Here is a 15,714-nt window from a genome sequence, read left to right as displayed (position 1 = left end):
GCCTCGCTCCACTGTCTGTTTCCTTGAATGACTTGCTGCCATCAGTTGTGTGTTTTGCCTTTAAGTGATATTTTAGAGATGACTTTGGTTCTGTCGACTCCGCCGTCTGGAAGAACTTTAAAATGAAAATGGCCGAGTAAAAGTTTCGTACCCTTCTCCATGTTTGCTGGATCCACCGATTACTTTCTTTTCCGGTTCCGCAGCAGACAGCAACAGACTTTTGCTAAATAAAAGCCTGTGAGCAACAGACCTTGTACAATGATAAAATAAATAATATTATATTTATGATATAAATATTATAGCGTAGTGGGTTGAGCAGGCGCCCCATGTACAAGAGGCTATAGTCCTCGCTGCAGCTGGCCCCAGTTCGAGTCTCACATCGGACGGCCCTGTGCTGCATGTTGTTCCCCCTCCCTCTGCCCCCTGCTTCCTGTCTCTCTGAACTTTCCTATCCATTAAAGGCACAAAAGCAAATTATTTTTTATAAAATTAGAAAAAAAAAAATTGTAAAAAATAGATAAATAAAACCTGCGTTAATGCGCGATAAAATGTATATCGTCGTTAAATAATCAACAATAATAACGAGTTAACTCACCCAGTCCTAGAAAAAAATATTAAAAGTTATGCACGATAACAAGCTGTGGTGGTTCAAAATCGGGAAATACAAGTTTAAAATAATGTAGTATGAAGATAAAATTTTGAGGTTGTCGAAGCATAAATGAGTCGTTTTGTCATTCAGTGCCCCCGTTACAAACTCCTCCACGGTGTCATATTTTGCTGTTTTATGCGTCAAAATAAAAACAGGTTCTTCTTTTGATAGCATTACACCTCAGCATCACCTCTCATGTTGCCAGAGGGATTTATAATGACTGTATAATTTTCACTCCATTATCACTGCGGACACAACAAACAGCACTGAGGTTGATCTGAACTAAAACAGAAAAGGAGTCTCAGCTCCCTGCAGTTAAGTTCAATTCAGAACATTGACAGGAAAAATATTTTTATTTTTATTGTTAATGGAAAGAGATGCTCAATGGTAATGAAAATGCACCCCCACTGGTAAGAGAGATTATTGGGTTTTATGACCCTCACAGAAAGTAGAAAAGATATATATCTAAACAGATGCTGTGTTTGGAGGCTCTTTTCAGACTTAGATGTAAAATAGAATGAAATCAAATTTCATTCTAACCTAAGTTGTGTCCAGTTAAACTAAAGCGCTGTCAATAGTCAGCAAAGAAATGTGGATTTATGTGTGAGACCAGTATCCACTGACAGTGTATTTCATTCATCTTTATGGACTATAATAACATCATGTTAATGCCCCTCTGTAAGTTACTGAGTGATTCAGTTAGTTGAATGTTTCTGCCCTTTTTGAAATCACAAACACCTTCAGAATCTGTGTGTTCACCTCAAATTCGATCCGATCCAGTTTGTGATCCAAGTCGTGAAAACAACAGTGATCCACATGAATCAGAGTATTCGGTGAAATACTGCCCACAGAGAGATTGCTTGTGATTTTATATCGCTTCCATTAAATCTTGTCTTTCATTGGCCTTTATTAATAATACACTTGACATTTATGTTTTCCAGCAATAAGCTAAGCAAGAAACGATTTATGTCACCCAAAGCTTTTTAACAAATCAATGCAACTATTTGTAATTGCTTGTTTCACAAGATTAAAAGTGCTTAGACTTGATCTCTGTCTCCTGTTTAGTGGCCAACATGACCTGCACCTCTGTCGTAAAAAAAAAAAAACCCAAGTCCTGGTCATCAGCATTAGCTCCCCAACTCCATATCGCTATTATTTCTGGGATTTTAATGCCGTTACAATTTATAGCTTATCAAATGCAGTTACCTAAATTGCTGTTAGGAAAAAGACAGTTTAACCGTCTCATTTTAATTACGAGGTAATTTAAGGTTTTAGGCTGAGGGGCGCGTCCTCCGATGGGCGACAAACACGGGGTCTCCGTGCGAAAGCGTTCAGCAGGCTGAAATGTTCTAAAGTCGGGAGTTTCACCTTCGATTTGTGATGGAAAAACATACAAAGACAAAAACAGAAAAGGAGGAAACCATCTGAAACAACCAGCATTTTATTGCATGTTTAGAATGCTCACGTCAGTCGTCGCCACTGACTACAACAGAGGGGTCTGCATTAGACAGACGAGGAATGATGAGGTTACAGACTAATGGAAGTGATGAGTAATCATATTTCTCTAAAGAAAAAAGAAAAAGAAGAAGAAGAAGAAAAAAACACGGGAGGAAAAAAAAAGAGAACTACAGAGTACAACTTTAAAGATGAGGAGGGAGAAACAAAAAAAAAAAAACAAGAAAGAAAGAAAAGAAAAGCTGCTGCAGGATGAGAGAAGCGTGACAGCTCCTGGGCTGCAGCCTCACCGCTCCTCCCTCCCTTCCACCGAGAAGGAAACAAAAGTGTGACGTGGGAGTGGGAGAAAGAGGAGGACGGAATGACAGCGGGCCGGATGGTTGGTGATAGATGAAACAATGGCATTTTAGCTCGGTTGACGCCGTGTGTGTGTGTGATATGTTTGGGGGGGGGGGGGGGGGTTTGGATGGCCGCAGTTTGCGGGGACTTCCACTCCAGCAGCATGTAACCTTCCACCTGTCTGCTGTGCTTGGTTTGACTCATTTACAATGACCACTCGAGATAAAAAATATAAATATCTTGATGAACAAGGGGAAAAAAAAAAAAAAAAGTGTGTTTAACCTACATGACATGAGTGAGGACACATCTTTGATGTGTGGGTTAAAAAAAGAAAAGCAAGAAAGACAGCTTTTAACAATATTCTTTACATCTTGGCACTGCATATTTTTCTTCTTTTCCTCGTAATTTCATATAAAATATCATTAGATTGATACACCCTTATATTATTACTGACCACTTAAACCACCCCCACTAATCCCACCCACCCCCCACCAATCTCTGTAACCCTGGGAATAGTCATGCAAGATATCTCCGTCTTGTAGAGGAAATATACCTGTCTGCCCTTTTCTCCGAGCAGGTAATCTTTAACATACAGCCACAGAAGGCAGGGGTTGGACCATTAAAAGGAAGTATCAAAAAACAGCTTAACACAAAGAGGGAAAAAATCTGTACAAAATGTTTAGGTCAATGATAACAGAGAAAAGTCTGTTTTTTCTATATTACAGTTTAAAATCCAAAACCAGGGATTAATAACCCCCGCCTGCCCCTGCCCAGCTCACCCAGATGTGGATGGTGTGATTTTTTTTCTTCTTCTTCCCATTTTGTTTTAAAGCAAGGATTACTAAGTAAAATACATTTGCAGCACAGTTTGCTATTCCAATACATACAGCAGTTTTTCTCATAGCTATTTCATAGTTAATACAAAGCAGTTGCGATAAAGCAAACATCATAACACAAATGTATTTTTTTTGATCTTTAAAAAAAAAAAAGAGAGAGAGAGAGAGAGAGGAAAGGGACAGGAGAAGACAGAGGCTCTACGGACATGTATGTACAACCTAATATTGGAGCTCCCTTAAAACAACCCATCAGAGAGGAGACGAACGCCGCCACGCACGGCTGGCTGACACTTCCACCAACAGAAGGCCGGACATTTGGAATGGTTTGGCAACAACAACAAAAAAAAAAGAAAAAGGATGAAATAAACAAACTCTACTTTTCTTTTTTTCTGTTTATTTGCCCTCTACAGTATCAGACTACACATGCAAGACATACAACTAAGTGCAACTGAGTGAAATGTTTATTTTTCTCCTTTAATTGAATCACTCCCTATAGGTTTGAACTGAGGTATGCGTACGAACGGTTTTCTCATGCTGTTATCTTTAGTAATGTCGAGCTACACATGCTGAGAGTGATCTAATCTACCAGCGCTTTCCCTCCTTTTTGAACACCAAACAAAGCAGCCAGATGACTGAGGGCTTGTGGATGAGCTCGGTCCTGTTCTCACGATCCCAGCCTGGCTGTAACTGACCCATCCCACAGCTGCCTGGATATTAAATACATCTTCTGGAAACAATAGATTGTCCCCCTTTTTTTTTTTCCTTTTTAGCTAATGAGCGGCGAACTGAAACAAATAAGAAAAAACAAGAACTGCCATAAAGTACCTTGTACCCAGCTTATTAGTTGACAGGAGTGTTTTTTTAATATAAAAAGTAATAAGTTGACAGAAACGAAACACAATCATAAAGTTTTGCCAATCTCGACAAAAAAAAAAAAAGAAAAAATAATGAAAACCCCTAAAAAGTGGCATACAATCATTTCAAAGGATACAAAGAGAGAAGGAATAAAAGAGGAGAAACACTGAATCATGGTGGTCCAGTTGAAGCAAAGAATCTGTTTCACATTGTTCTCTGCAAAGCTTTTCCCGTTTTCCTAATCAACCTTTATCTACATACACACAATCTGCTCCCGACCAGAAAGCTCCCTTCTCTACTCGCTGGCCCAAAGACAAAAAAAAAAGAAGAAAATTTGGTCGTCGTGTAGTCAGCCCATCAGCGCCTCCCTTCAGTTTTGGTCACCGCAAAGCGTCAATGCAGTTCCTGTCCCAGACCCCTCCCCCGTCCCTTTGGTTTTAATGTTTAAAAAAAAAAAATCAAACAAAAAACGAAGGAACGAAATCAGCAGTTTGAGAAGCGTTTTTTTTTCTTTTCCCCTTCGATCCGATCGGCTCGGTCAGCGCTGCTGAGATCGTCCAATGGGACAGAATGGGAGATATCTGGCCTCATCTGCTATTGCATGGAACACACAACATTGACTTTGTAGTTTATCTTTGGTAGTCACAGAACAAGATATTAAAACACATCAATGACTAAGAAAAAAAGAGCCTAATAAAAACATGAATTACAATAAAAACTAACAATAAATAAAACAAAAAGTGGTTGATTGCAGTCCGGTAAATCTCTAGAATTTAACTACCAAAGCTGGAATTTTTTTATCTTTTACTGCACCACAAAACCACATGTGGATTCAGGGCTAAAACTATTCGCTTTATTTGGGTGATGCTGATCGTCGAGGTATCCACTCGCCGTGTTTGGGACCTTTACGTTGGCTGTGGGAGGCTGGAATGTGCAATGTTTAGGTCTGGCTGCAGGTCCTGGGATCGTTCCATCCGCTGTGCGATCGTCATTAACACTCAAAACTAAAAACTGGTCATGCGCGTGATACAAAAAACAAATGACAGGGAATGCAGGTTTATCTTGGTGCGCTGAGTGAAATGACAGCGTGGAGAAGCAAGGCGCCTTTGATTAACGGTGACAGTTGCGTTCAGGAATCACAATTAGTTGGTCTAAATCATTATCTGCCCGGCGCACACCTGACATTTTCATTTTGCTTTAAAAAAAAAAAAAAAAACCCGGAGCTTGTAAGTGATCAGAAATTGTGTTGCAGCTCAGCACGCTCTGCCGTGAGGGGCTGTTTTAAAGAATAATTTCATAAGGATAAATCATAACCTGCATGATTTCTCTGTCATTCATTCGCATCTTAAATTAAACTTCATTGATGCGTGGAGAGAGCCTTCATTATGAGTAGTGCATTGCCAATGGACTTCATGAGCAGGGGGGGGGGGGGGGGGGGGGACATGGGTGGCTTTTTTTTTGTTTTTTTTGTGGAAGATATTGGAATAAATGACAGAAAAATACTACTTGGTATCTGACATTCTGCTTCGTGTGTGTGTGTGTGTTTAAAAGAACAGCAAGAAAAGGGAAATCATAAACATTCATCATCAAGTGCTGACCACACAGAATCTCCACAGCATGGGCATGAGGTCTGATCAGTTTGAAAGAAATAGTTAAAAAAAAAGATCCAACATCTGGAACAGCATTGAATAATGGAGAGGACACAATATGTTGAGATTTTTATAACATTTCACCCCCAGAACAAAAAAATAATCCCAGAAGAAGAACGTCCCTACTGCCCCCTGATGGAATCTAACCAATGAGAAGTGTTGAAGGCAGTGACAATGAACACGAGTCTGCAGTCGCTCACACACACTCACACACACACACGGTGGAAATTAAACGTCTTGTCTTTATCTCTCGCTTCAGTCACGTGTGTGTATCTGAGAGAATGGGGGTGAGTGGGCGGGTTGGGGGGTGAGGTGGGGCATGACCCCCTTTTGCAGTCCGCTGAGTGCAGTCCGTCGTGGCTGCGCAGCGAGGGTCTCCCGCAGTCCGCCCCCGTACCAAACGGATCCGTCCGACGCACGAGTACAAATGAAGTTTGTTTGTCACTTTTTAAGTGTTACTTAAATCAAAAGTAGAAAGAGATTTGAAAACAAAACCCCCTCATGTGGGGTGTTATTCTGTGTTTTACCCTTCTGGTGTGTGTGGGTTCTTATGTATTTTAATGGCACTAAAAAGTCAACTTGGAGACATTTGAGAGCTGTCATCAGTGACTGAGACCGCAGTTCACTTTTATCTGCTGAGAGCCTCCGTCTCCCAGGCGACCCACACTGTCTCGGCCTCTGAGGCTGGGGAGGGGTGGCGCTGGCCTTACAGCATGTCATCGTGGCCGTGGTCGTCGTCGTAATCTCTGTGGTGATCGAAATCCGGACTGTGATTGGCAGTCGTTACCAAGGAGAGGGGCCCGTCGTGGTCCTCGGGGTCCAGAGGTTCCTCCTTAACGCTGATGTGATGCCTGGAGGAGGAGGGGAGAATAAAAATGTCACTTCGGTTTTGTTCAACTAAACTTTCTTCTGTATTCTTCAGCAGCTTTTCACACGCAGGCACAAAGTGATACCTGTGCTCATTCTGTTTATAAAAGAGCGGCAGGGGAACAAAAACAAATGTCTGGCTTCGGTGAGACTGTGAGAGGGAGCCTCACTGGTGCCGATGATAATTTCAGCCTTCTTTTGAGGTATTCCAATCCCGGCAAAGCTGCAGGCTTTTATTTTCATGGCAACCGACAACAGGGTATTCACTTAGAATTGATAAATGAGGAAGATTAACAACATGAGACGAGGAGAGGAGCGAATGGACTCTGCAGAGCGAGTGGGCTGCTGTTGTCAGCCTCCTGGTGGCGGAGGATCAGCGGCGCGCTGTGTGTTCCCTTTCCTGCTCGTTAACATGCACAACCTGCGAGGCGGGTCTCCAGAGGACGACCCCGAGCCGGCTTCTATCATTAATCAACTTCAAGCAAACACAGCAACCAGACACCGGCATCCATGCTTTAAACTCCAGAATTAATGCATATTTTCAACCAAGTGTCAATAAGGGAAGAAAAGCGCTGGCAGGAGAGGCGTGCGAGGAGAGAGGCGGCGGCGCGCTCGGCACAACACCGTGATAAGAAACAGAGCCCTTATGAGAATAATAACGCTGTCACTTGTAAACAAGGCAAAAACATGAGCCCCCCCTCCTCCTCCTCCTCAGCTCACAGCCTGGGCAAAAGAGCCACTAAAGAGATGAGATCTGCCAAATTTCTCATTACAGAAGCAGAGCAGGAATAAAGCACGGGGAAAGGGGAGGCCTGGCTGTGGCAGGGAGGAGAAAAGAAAAAAAACATTATGAGCAGCTGCAGGGGACTCGCTGCTCTAACCTGCGGTGCCAGGCTGCTGTAGTGGAGGCAGAGTGGTGTCAGGATGAGGCACCGCGCTCATTTACTACAACAACAAGGGACAACTGGCACATTCCTCATCACAAAAGCCCACATTTGATTTTTCCACACCAGGATGTCTTCTGTGACTCGCAGCTATTGTGATGGAGGCGCTCGTATGCAAATGAGCTGACATATTTAGGTGTAAATTATAAAAAGGGGGAAAAGTAAAGTCAGCTTTTCTATCATTTTCACATCAAAGTAACTCCACAAGTGCCGTTGCCTCAGGTCTGACTCTGTGGCTGCAGGGCAGACATGAAATTGTTATTATTATGCTATTGAACTGCATGCTGATTCTACACTTTGCTGATAATTAGCCTTCTCTGGATACCTGATTTTCATCTGGCTGTGTGAGAGAAAGTGCTCTGGTTTCCACACAGTGTGAAAAAGCTGTGTTCAACCAGCAGCGCGCTGGCACATGTGGAAAACACATGTCGTCACACGGTTAACAGGAGTGTTGAACTTTTATTCGGAACAGTGAGAGTCAGAGTCCCAGAATAATAGGGATGATTTTGAACATTAGTTTGTCTCTCAGTGTAAGAGCGACGTTGTATATTGCATTTCATTAAAGATCTGTCAGCACAGAATGTAAAATATGTTTTGTTAATATGAGGATAATGTTCTTTAACAGCAAAAGAAAACAGATTTAACTCATTTTGTACTTACACAAAGCTTATAGACATTATTATGGAGAATAGCTCTATCAGCCCAAAGATAGAAGCAGAGGGGCAGAGGTAGAAGCAGGCTGCCTGCAGGCCAGCACACCCATCCTGTCTCTGCCTTTCCTGTTCCACAGCCACGCTCAGAGCTATGTTCACAGTGATTAGGGATGGCACTTTCCTCTATTTGGCCAGGAGCTAATTAATGCACCTTCTTTCTTTTTTTTTTTTTTTTTTCCCTCTCAGGCAGACTTTCCCCCCAAGCTGTGACATTTCAGGAGGCCATCCCCGAGTCTACCAGCGCTGCGCATCGGTGGTCTGCCCCCACATCTGGAAACGATGCAGCGTGTGCTGTATTATTTCAGGCTTCAAACAACTTAGCAGACACTCCTATACAACAAGTGAACGGGGAGCTGCGGTTTCCAGGCCGACCGCAACTTTCCTACAAGAAAAATCTTGGATGATGTCTCCCAGACTAATTATGCTTGTGTGTTGTTTTTCTTTCGGAGGCGTTTCTGAATGTGTTGCAGCTCTTGTTGCACCGTGTCGCAGCCAGCGGCTCTGTCACTCTGCGTCCTGGCATTTTGTAAATATTTAAACAAACTGGAATGCTGATTATGGCGGGGCACAGACAGACAGCGGGACACATAAAGCAGAGTTCATAAACTCGCTTTTAAAATAACACGGGGGCTCCTGTCTTCTCTTCCTGACCGGTCTGGTTGTGGAAACTTTGAAAAGGTGGAGTTTCCTTTTCTGCAGGGAGGGCAGCCACAGCGCTGGCCATGACCTGACACAACACTCCAATATCATCCCTCTCCCTTTTTATTTATTGTCCCTCTAACATTGTTTCTGTTTGATCTAATGCCACGAGTTAGATCATTTTAGAGCATTCTGGGTGGGCACTGAAACTGTTTGCTGTCTACATCTATCTGAAGTTTCAGTTTAAGTGAAATAAGCAGCCAAGACTCTTTCTCTTTCTTTGCTTTTTTGCCAGAGACTGTTGTGGTGATAGAAAGTGTGCGTGCCACTCACATAGCTGGCAGGGGCGAACGTCCCGGGCTGCTGTCACTCCCATTGCTGTTTCCATGGTCCATCGCTCCATTCATCTCCTCACGGATGGCGTTGGCCAGGGAGTTGAGGGTAGGACTTCCAATGGAAGCAGTAGTGTATAGAGGTATGTTGTTTTCTGCCATTGAAGCCTGAAAAAGCAAAGCCTGAAGCATTAAATATGAAACGGAAGAGAGTTGTCAGCACTTTCTCAGATGCCCATCACTCTTTTCATGCCAGAACATCGCCCGGAAAACAAAGACTAAGTGACTGGGCGTAGGAGGCGGAGAGAGACTTATTTCTCACTGTCTTTTAAAGTTCAGAGAGAGGCAGCTAATGATGAAGTCACTTATTATTTTTACCTGGAAGGCAGCAGAGAGAGTTGGACCATAGCCCAGGCTGGTCTGAATGTTCTTCACTAGGGCTGGACTTCTGCAAACAGAAAAATTAAGTTACAACCACAGACTCGTGTCTCACCTAGCATGCACGCCTCAGATACAGTATCTTATTTCATATAAAAGAAATCAATGCACTTTGAACTAAACAAATTTACTGGTGTAGTAATGTGGATATTAAGGCTATAGTTCTAAGATGTTCAATCACTCTACAACACCACACAACTGTCTTCAAAGCTTTGCATTTCATGGGAAGGAAGAACAGGTTGATGGAGGCAGATCTTGTGAAAGCATGATTGATGGTGAGCTTAACACAAAAAGCATGATGGCAACACAGAGAAGGGAGGGTGTGTGGGTGGGGCATGCAGGTGGGGCTTGGGGTCAATGGGTTTTGCAGGGTGGGCGGAGGTGCTTACTGTACGAACAGCTTGTCAAAGTTCTCGTCAGCGGCGATTTTCCGAGGGCGGCCGCGCTGTATGTGTCGGCCGCGCTTAAACTCCTCATCATCAACAGTCCAAAAGGACCCAAACTCATCCTCTACTCTCACAAAGCACTTATGCAGGGAAAGGTTGGTGCGAATGGCACCCTGGGAGAAGCAAACCAGCAGGGGGAGGGGGGGGGGGCAGCCAGATGCAGATGCAGTGATGGACAGCACAGACGGGGGACAGACAGACACACAGACACACACAGGAAGGAAGGGAGAGGGTGAGGATCAAAATGAAAATAAGCCATTGTGGGTTATGAGGCATCACCAAAAGGCTTCTGAAAGCATGGAGGGGAGCCACGCCAAAGCAAGCAGGGACTTTGGACGCTGTGGCACACAGACAATGAAATGGAGCAGCAGTGGCGGCAGCAGCTTCTTCCCATCAGTCAGCGGTGAGACAGACGCTAGTCAGGGCTCAAAGAGGCCAAACGTACCCACTGATCTTTTGAGGCCGTCTCTTTTGGAACTCTATTTCGTCGACTGTCCACACAGCCCCTTTTACGTTTTCTACTCGCACAAAACACTTGTGAAGACTAAGATTATGCCGGACTGCATTCTGCAGTTGGTGTGAAAACAGAGAGAGAAGAAAGGTTTCTATCAGTACAATAAACATGTCGTCATGGGAAAGAAGAAACATTTTGACAGGCACTAGATGAATCCTGAATGAAAACAATAAATAAACCTGAGGGTCATTGGCTGTAAATGGTCCTTAAGTTTCAAATTACTCAAACAACACAAACATATTTAGCGGTTTCCATGGCAATAAAAGTAAAGTACGTGACGTGTAATTTCTTATCATTAAAATGCAGCCTTTTCGGATCAGTCAGGACAAATGAAATGAATCGGATGTAGAAACCCGAATGTCTTCACTGAAAAGAAAGTGTTGTGTCATTCTGACTTCGCATTATAAAGGCAGAAAAAAAAAAAAAAAAAAAAAAAAAAAAAAAAAGAGATATTACAACTTAAATGTTGACTCCATGAAAGGAAACCCACATAAATCATCCTGTTGTTATTCCACGAGCAGGAGAGTGGGAGAGGAATCCAGTGTTTATAACACCAGTGTGCCCCTATGGAAGAGCTGTCAGCACGTGTGGGAGCTGATGGAGGACATGGGTGGAGCTGGGTGGTAATACTGTGTGTGTGTGTGTGTGTGTGTGTGTGTGTGTGTGTGTGTGTGTGAGGAGCGGTTAGAGCTGTGTGTGACTGATCAGCTCCGGCACAGAGGGGCTTTCACTGCTTCATCACTACTCTTTTCACTCTAAAATCACATCTCCGGTCGTTTGTGTTGTGTTTCGTTGCTGTGTCCAGATGTGCGTGAGTGTTTTGTGGCGCGGTGGAAAGCAGAGTGTTCCCCTCTAAAGAGAGAGTCAGGGGCTCAGCCAGGAGTCACTGGCAGAGTGTGGCTATGTCTAACTAATGCCACCCACTATCAGAACATCCCTGCATGTTACATGGAGATAGATTTTTTTTTTTGCCTAATACTCTCCCTGTGGATCATATGTTTACATAAAGGGTGGGTTCCCTTGAACAGAAAATGTGGTGAATTGTGAAATGGATTTGGGCAAAGGTTCATTTATTGAGGCATTATGCCGGACAAACATTTTATTTTCTCCAACATCAACACAACTTCTCCTCGTCGACAGTTTAAAGGCAGGAAGAAAAAACAAAATTACCTTCCATGTTGCTGCGTTGCGCCTAAAATATGCAAACATTCGTGTGAACCAGTTGTAGATTTCATTTAGTGTTAGCTGCTTTTCTGGAGATTCGAGGATTGCCTGGATGAGGAACAGTGACAGAAACAAACATTTACACTTTTGCTCGCTTCACAAAATTATTAATAATTCACAAGAAGCACGCAGGTCTGTGTGAGCTCCCCTGAGAAAAACTCAAGACAACAGGGAGGAAACTGTCCATGTAAAGCGCACTTTGCTTTCAGAAGTGTACAGCACAGCTGAATTCAAAACGGCAGATTTAAATATATTTTCTTTTGCGGGTGTAAATGAAGGGCAAGCCAAAACATTTCTCAGGCAGATTACAGGGCAGCAATTACGGACGGCTCAGATTAATTCCTGAGATCCCAGATTACTGCGGTCGAGCGATAATTGACTGGCCATTTTAAAGCAGGTTCATCCCTACTGTTGTGTGAAATGAATTTGGTAGCAATCACAGCCTGCTTAATCAAACAAAAATGTCATACGTGGCTGTGCTTTGAGTCCCAAATGCATTCGAACACTCATTTGAATGGATTTTCAGCTCCTCTGTCTAAACTGTGCTCAAATACAATAAGAAATGAAGAGTGAAAGAAGTTGGCGAGGTTGTTTTTTTTTTAAATAGGTGAGTGCATCGTCTGTATGTTATATATATATATATAGTGTGTATATATATATGTATAAAGGTTTTCTTACCTGTCTTATTAGTGAGGCGTACGTGAATGGCGGTCTAACATCTGCATTCATGTAAAACTCTTTGTTCTGACTGATATCTGCACAAGGGGAAGAAATAAAATGTGTCAATATGGAATAAAACTGCATGTAAACTATCCGTATTTGGGTTGTTGTGCAGTACCTGGAGAGATGGGCATGTTGTACTTTTCTGAATAGCGCCGTCGCATCGGGCCCACGCTGTGGAGGCTGTTGGCTGTGATGACGGAGTGGGTCTGGGATAGGGGTGTGAGGGGTGCCGTGGGTGTGGTGGGGGTCTGGGGAAGGCTCAGAGGAGGAGAGGCCTCAGGGGCTGACTTGGACAACGTGACGCTGGACACAAGGTTGAGCTGAGTAAAGGGAACCAAAGTAAACACACAGAGAGAAACAGACAGAGCCCAGTTAGTTTTCTGATTACCCTCTTGTCTCAGATGCTTCACTGGCTGTGCATAGCTTCTCTCCATTTGCAGGCGTATGCAAATATGATGGCTCAACATTTGCAGGACAACTCTGGAGCCTCTTTTTTTTTTCTTCAAGCCCAGCTCTCTGTTCTCTAGCTGCCATTTTCCAACTCTGAGATTCACTGCCTTTGTTTAATCTTTTGTCCTGTTTAGACAACACCCCCCCCCCATCTCGTCTACACACTGTGGCTCACCAGCATAGCAACCACTAGTGAGGGTTGAGTTATGAAGGGAAGATGGGTGGCCCGTGCAGCACTGAAAAATGACAGTTTGATTCTCACCAACCGCTGAGCAGCCCTCCTAATAAGGCAGCCAGAGGAAGAGGCCAATCTGGGCTAATTACAAGCTGAAAATGTATTGTGAGGACTCTAATTAGGAGGCGCTTATAGAGGTGATCCGATGATTAACTACTGTTCCTGACTGACCTCCATCATTAGGGCCAGGATGGCCATGTAGAGATGAACCTGCAGTGTTTTCACAGACAGGTCTCTAAAGAGAGTCTTTGGTTTCAGTGCTGAAGTCTATGGGCAGGGATGGGCTGGGTCAGCTAAGGCAAAGGAAGGATTTAAGAAATAATGGCTACAAGGTAAACTAATTATGGCGAGTGCTCCGAAGGTATAGCGTGGTTTCCAGCAGATGTGGCAGCTCCAAGCCCACAGCCAAGCCTCCATACTGGAACAGCAGTCAAGTGGAAAATTCTAGCCTGACCCCCTGCTCCAGCTATTAATTGGCAGGAAAACTAATGACACATATACATATTACCGCAAAATTGTTCTAATTGCTAATTTGCCGAAGGAGGCCTGTTTCCAAATGAAACATGACTTCAGACTGTGAGAAGAAGGAAAAAGGAGAACAAATAAAGACAGAGGAATAAAGAGGACTGTGTGGGTACCAAGCATCTCATCTTTGACATCACATGATGATTTTGAGGGATCAGGTGTCTGATTTCAGCAGATAATGGAGGTGACGTGATGAAGGTTTTAACACCTGACACTACACAAAAAATTAGATCCTGCTCAACCATCCAATTACCAATCATATTATTATTCATTAATCATATTATTAACACCATCACCAGCAGCTATGATATAGATGGCAGAAATCTGACACAGACATGCCAAGCACTCAGAGGTGATGCTTCTTATTTTATTTCATTTCATTTTAGTACAAAAACACACAGAGAACGTCTCAGGGTCGCAAAGTGCTCCCCTCAAAATTAGAAACAACTGTGTTTTTGCAAACCTCCCAGTTTAAAAGACGTGTCCAAGTCCTCACAATGCCTATTTATGTGAACTCTGCCGTTTTTGGCAGAGCCTGCGCAAATAATTTGGATTTCTCCAGAGATGCACGCATGTAAGCTGCATCCTCACCAACAGTAGCAGAAGATGTGTTATTCTAAAGCATGAACAAAATAAATTACACTTGGGTTTGCGTGTTTCTGACACAATGCTATCAATAGAATGAGGCTGCGGTGTTGACTTCTCTTCCTGTGGATTAGCAGGCTTTGTTTCATGTTTCATCCATATTCCCTGGCCATAAACACGGAGAGGCTTCAACAATAGGCCAGACAGGCTGGTAATAGCCTCGCCTTTGTTTGCCTCACCATTTGGGCTCACTCCAGTTCCTAGACAAAATGAGACTTCAGACTGAAATTAATTAAATGGTAATTGGTGATCTAATTATACTGGCTTTGACTCGGCAAGCTGCTAAAGAAAATAAACAAAAAGTCCCTCCTTAATTATGTATGGCGTAAAAGGTCAGATTTCTGACAAGAATGCTTAGTGACACTGGGTGCAGACACCCACCCACTCACACGGAGACAAATACAAACACACACATACACACACAGAAACACGCATTGCTAATGTGGCACTTTTTTTTTCACCCCTCCGCCCCCATCTACCTAACAACTCAAACACAAACGCAAAAAGAAGAATCCAGTTCATCTGATGCTGTGAATCCATGGTATCAGTTTGTTTCATTCTAACTACACGTAAAGCAGCAAGTTCATCTGAGGCAGTTGGCCACTCATACCTGCCTTGCTTTATATGCAACACCATGGGGCACGAGAGAAGCGGCAGCAGCAATTACTGGAAAAACACATCTTCATTCTTCAGAGAGGCTCTATTTCCAGTCATCTCTGAAGATGCTTTCATCCTGCATCGTCTCTGTGGCTACTTCTGATGCAATCTCACTGTAGCCTCAGTGGGACCACGGGCCCCGACCTGTGCAAGTCCTCCAAGTCACCCCGCCAAAGTCAGACATATTCATCACAGGATTTCATAGCAGCTTTCAGCGGGCAAAGCTGCTCTGGAGAATGGGAGTCTATTTATTTTGAATAAAAATCCCAGCTCACCCCCTTGAGAGCGTTAACGCTGAGCTCTGACACAGCCGTTCTCGCAGGCCCAGGGGAGAGGGGAGAGGGGAGAGGCAGCGAACTCAAGATACTATCTGCCGCCCCGACCACTTTTCATATACAAATGTCCCCGTGTCAGAGCCCTCGTTCCGCACCCTAATCTACACAATCAGAGTGTGTGACACAGGCGCAGCTTTAACAGACAGCTTATTGTCATTCAACATCTCCAGGCGCTTTTTGTTGACTGGCTGAGCTGTGCTGAGCGCACATGCAGCCTCTGGATGTCAATAGCCTCCTCTTTGAC

The 15,714-nt window shown here is 43.6% G+C and overlaps 1 protein-coding gene across 7 annotated transcripts in view; it reads right to left on the bottom strand.

Annotated features, from left to right (window-relative positions):
* Positions 1 to 2,074: 2,074 nt before the first annotated feature.
* Positions 2,075 to 15,714, bottom strand: part of foxp1b (forkhead box P1b) — a 160,558-nt gene continuing 146,918 nt past the window's right edge. For all 7 annotated transcript variants that reach the window (XM_075460260.1, XM_075460259.1, XM_075460265.1 and 4 more), the window contains 7 exons: positions 12,739 to 12,943; positions 12,579 to 12,655; positions 11,847 to 11,948; positions 10,608 to 10,729; positions 9,657 to 9,726; positions 9,280 to 9,446; positions 2,075 to 6,634 (listed from right to left, as the gene is read on the bottom strand). In XM_075460260.1, coding sequence (XP_075316375.1) covers positions 6,490 to 6,634; positions 9,280 to 9,446; positions 9,657 to 9,726; positions 10,608 to 10,729; positions 11,847 to 11,948; positions 12,579 to 12,655; positions 12,739 to 12,943 — 888 coding nt within the window. In that variant the 3' untranslated portion in view covers positions 2,075 to 6,489. The remainder of the gene's footprint in view (positions 6,635 to 9,279; positions 9,447 to 9,656; positions 9,727 to 10,607; positions 10,730 to 11,846; positions 11,949 to 12,578; positions 12,656 to 12,738; positions 12,944 to 15,714) is intronic.

The sequence above is a fragment of the Odontesthes bonariensis genome, chromosome 3 (assembly GCF_027942865.1).
Source record: "Odontesthes bonariensis isolate fOdoBon6 chromosome 3, fOdoBon6.hap1, whole genome shotgun sequence".
NCBI classification, from domain to species: domain Eukaryota; kingdom Metazoa; phylum Chordata; class Actinopteri; order Atheriniformes; family Atherinopsidae; genus Odontesthes; species Odontesthes bonariensis.
This window is presented reverse-complemented; position numbering and strand designations above follow the sequence as displayed.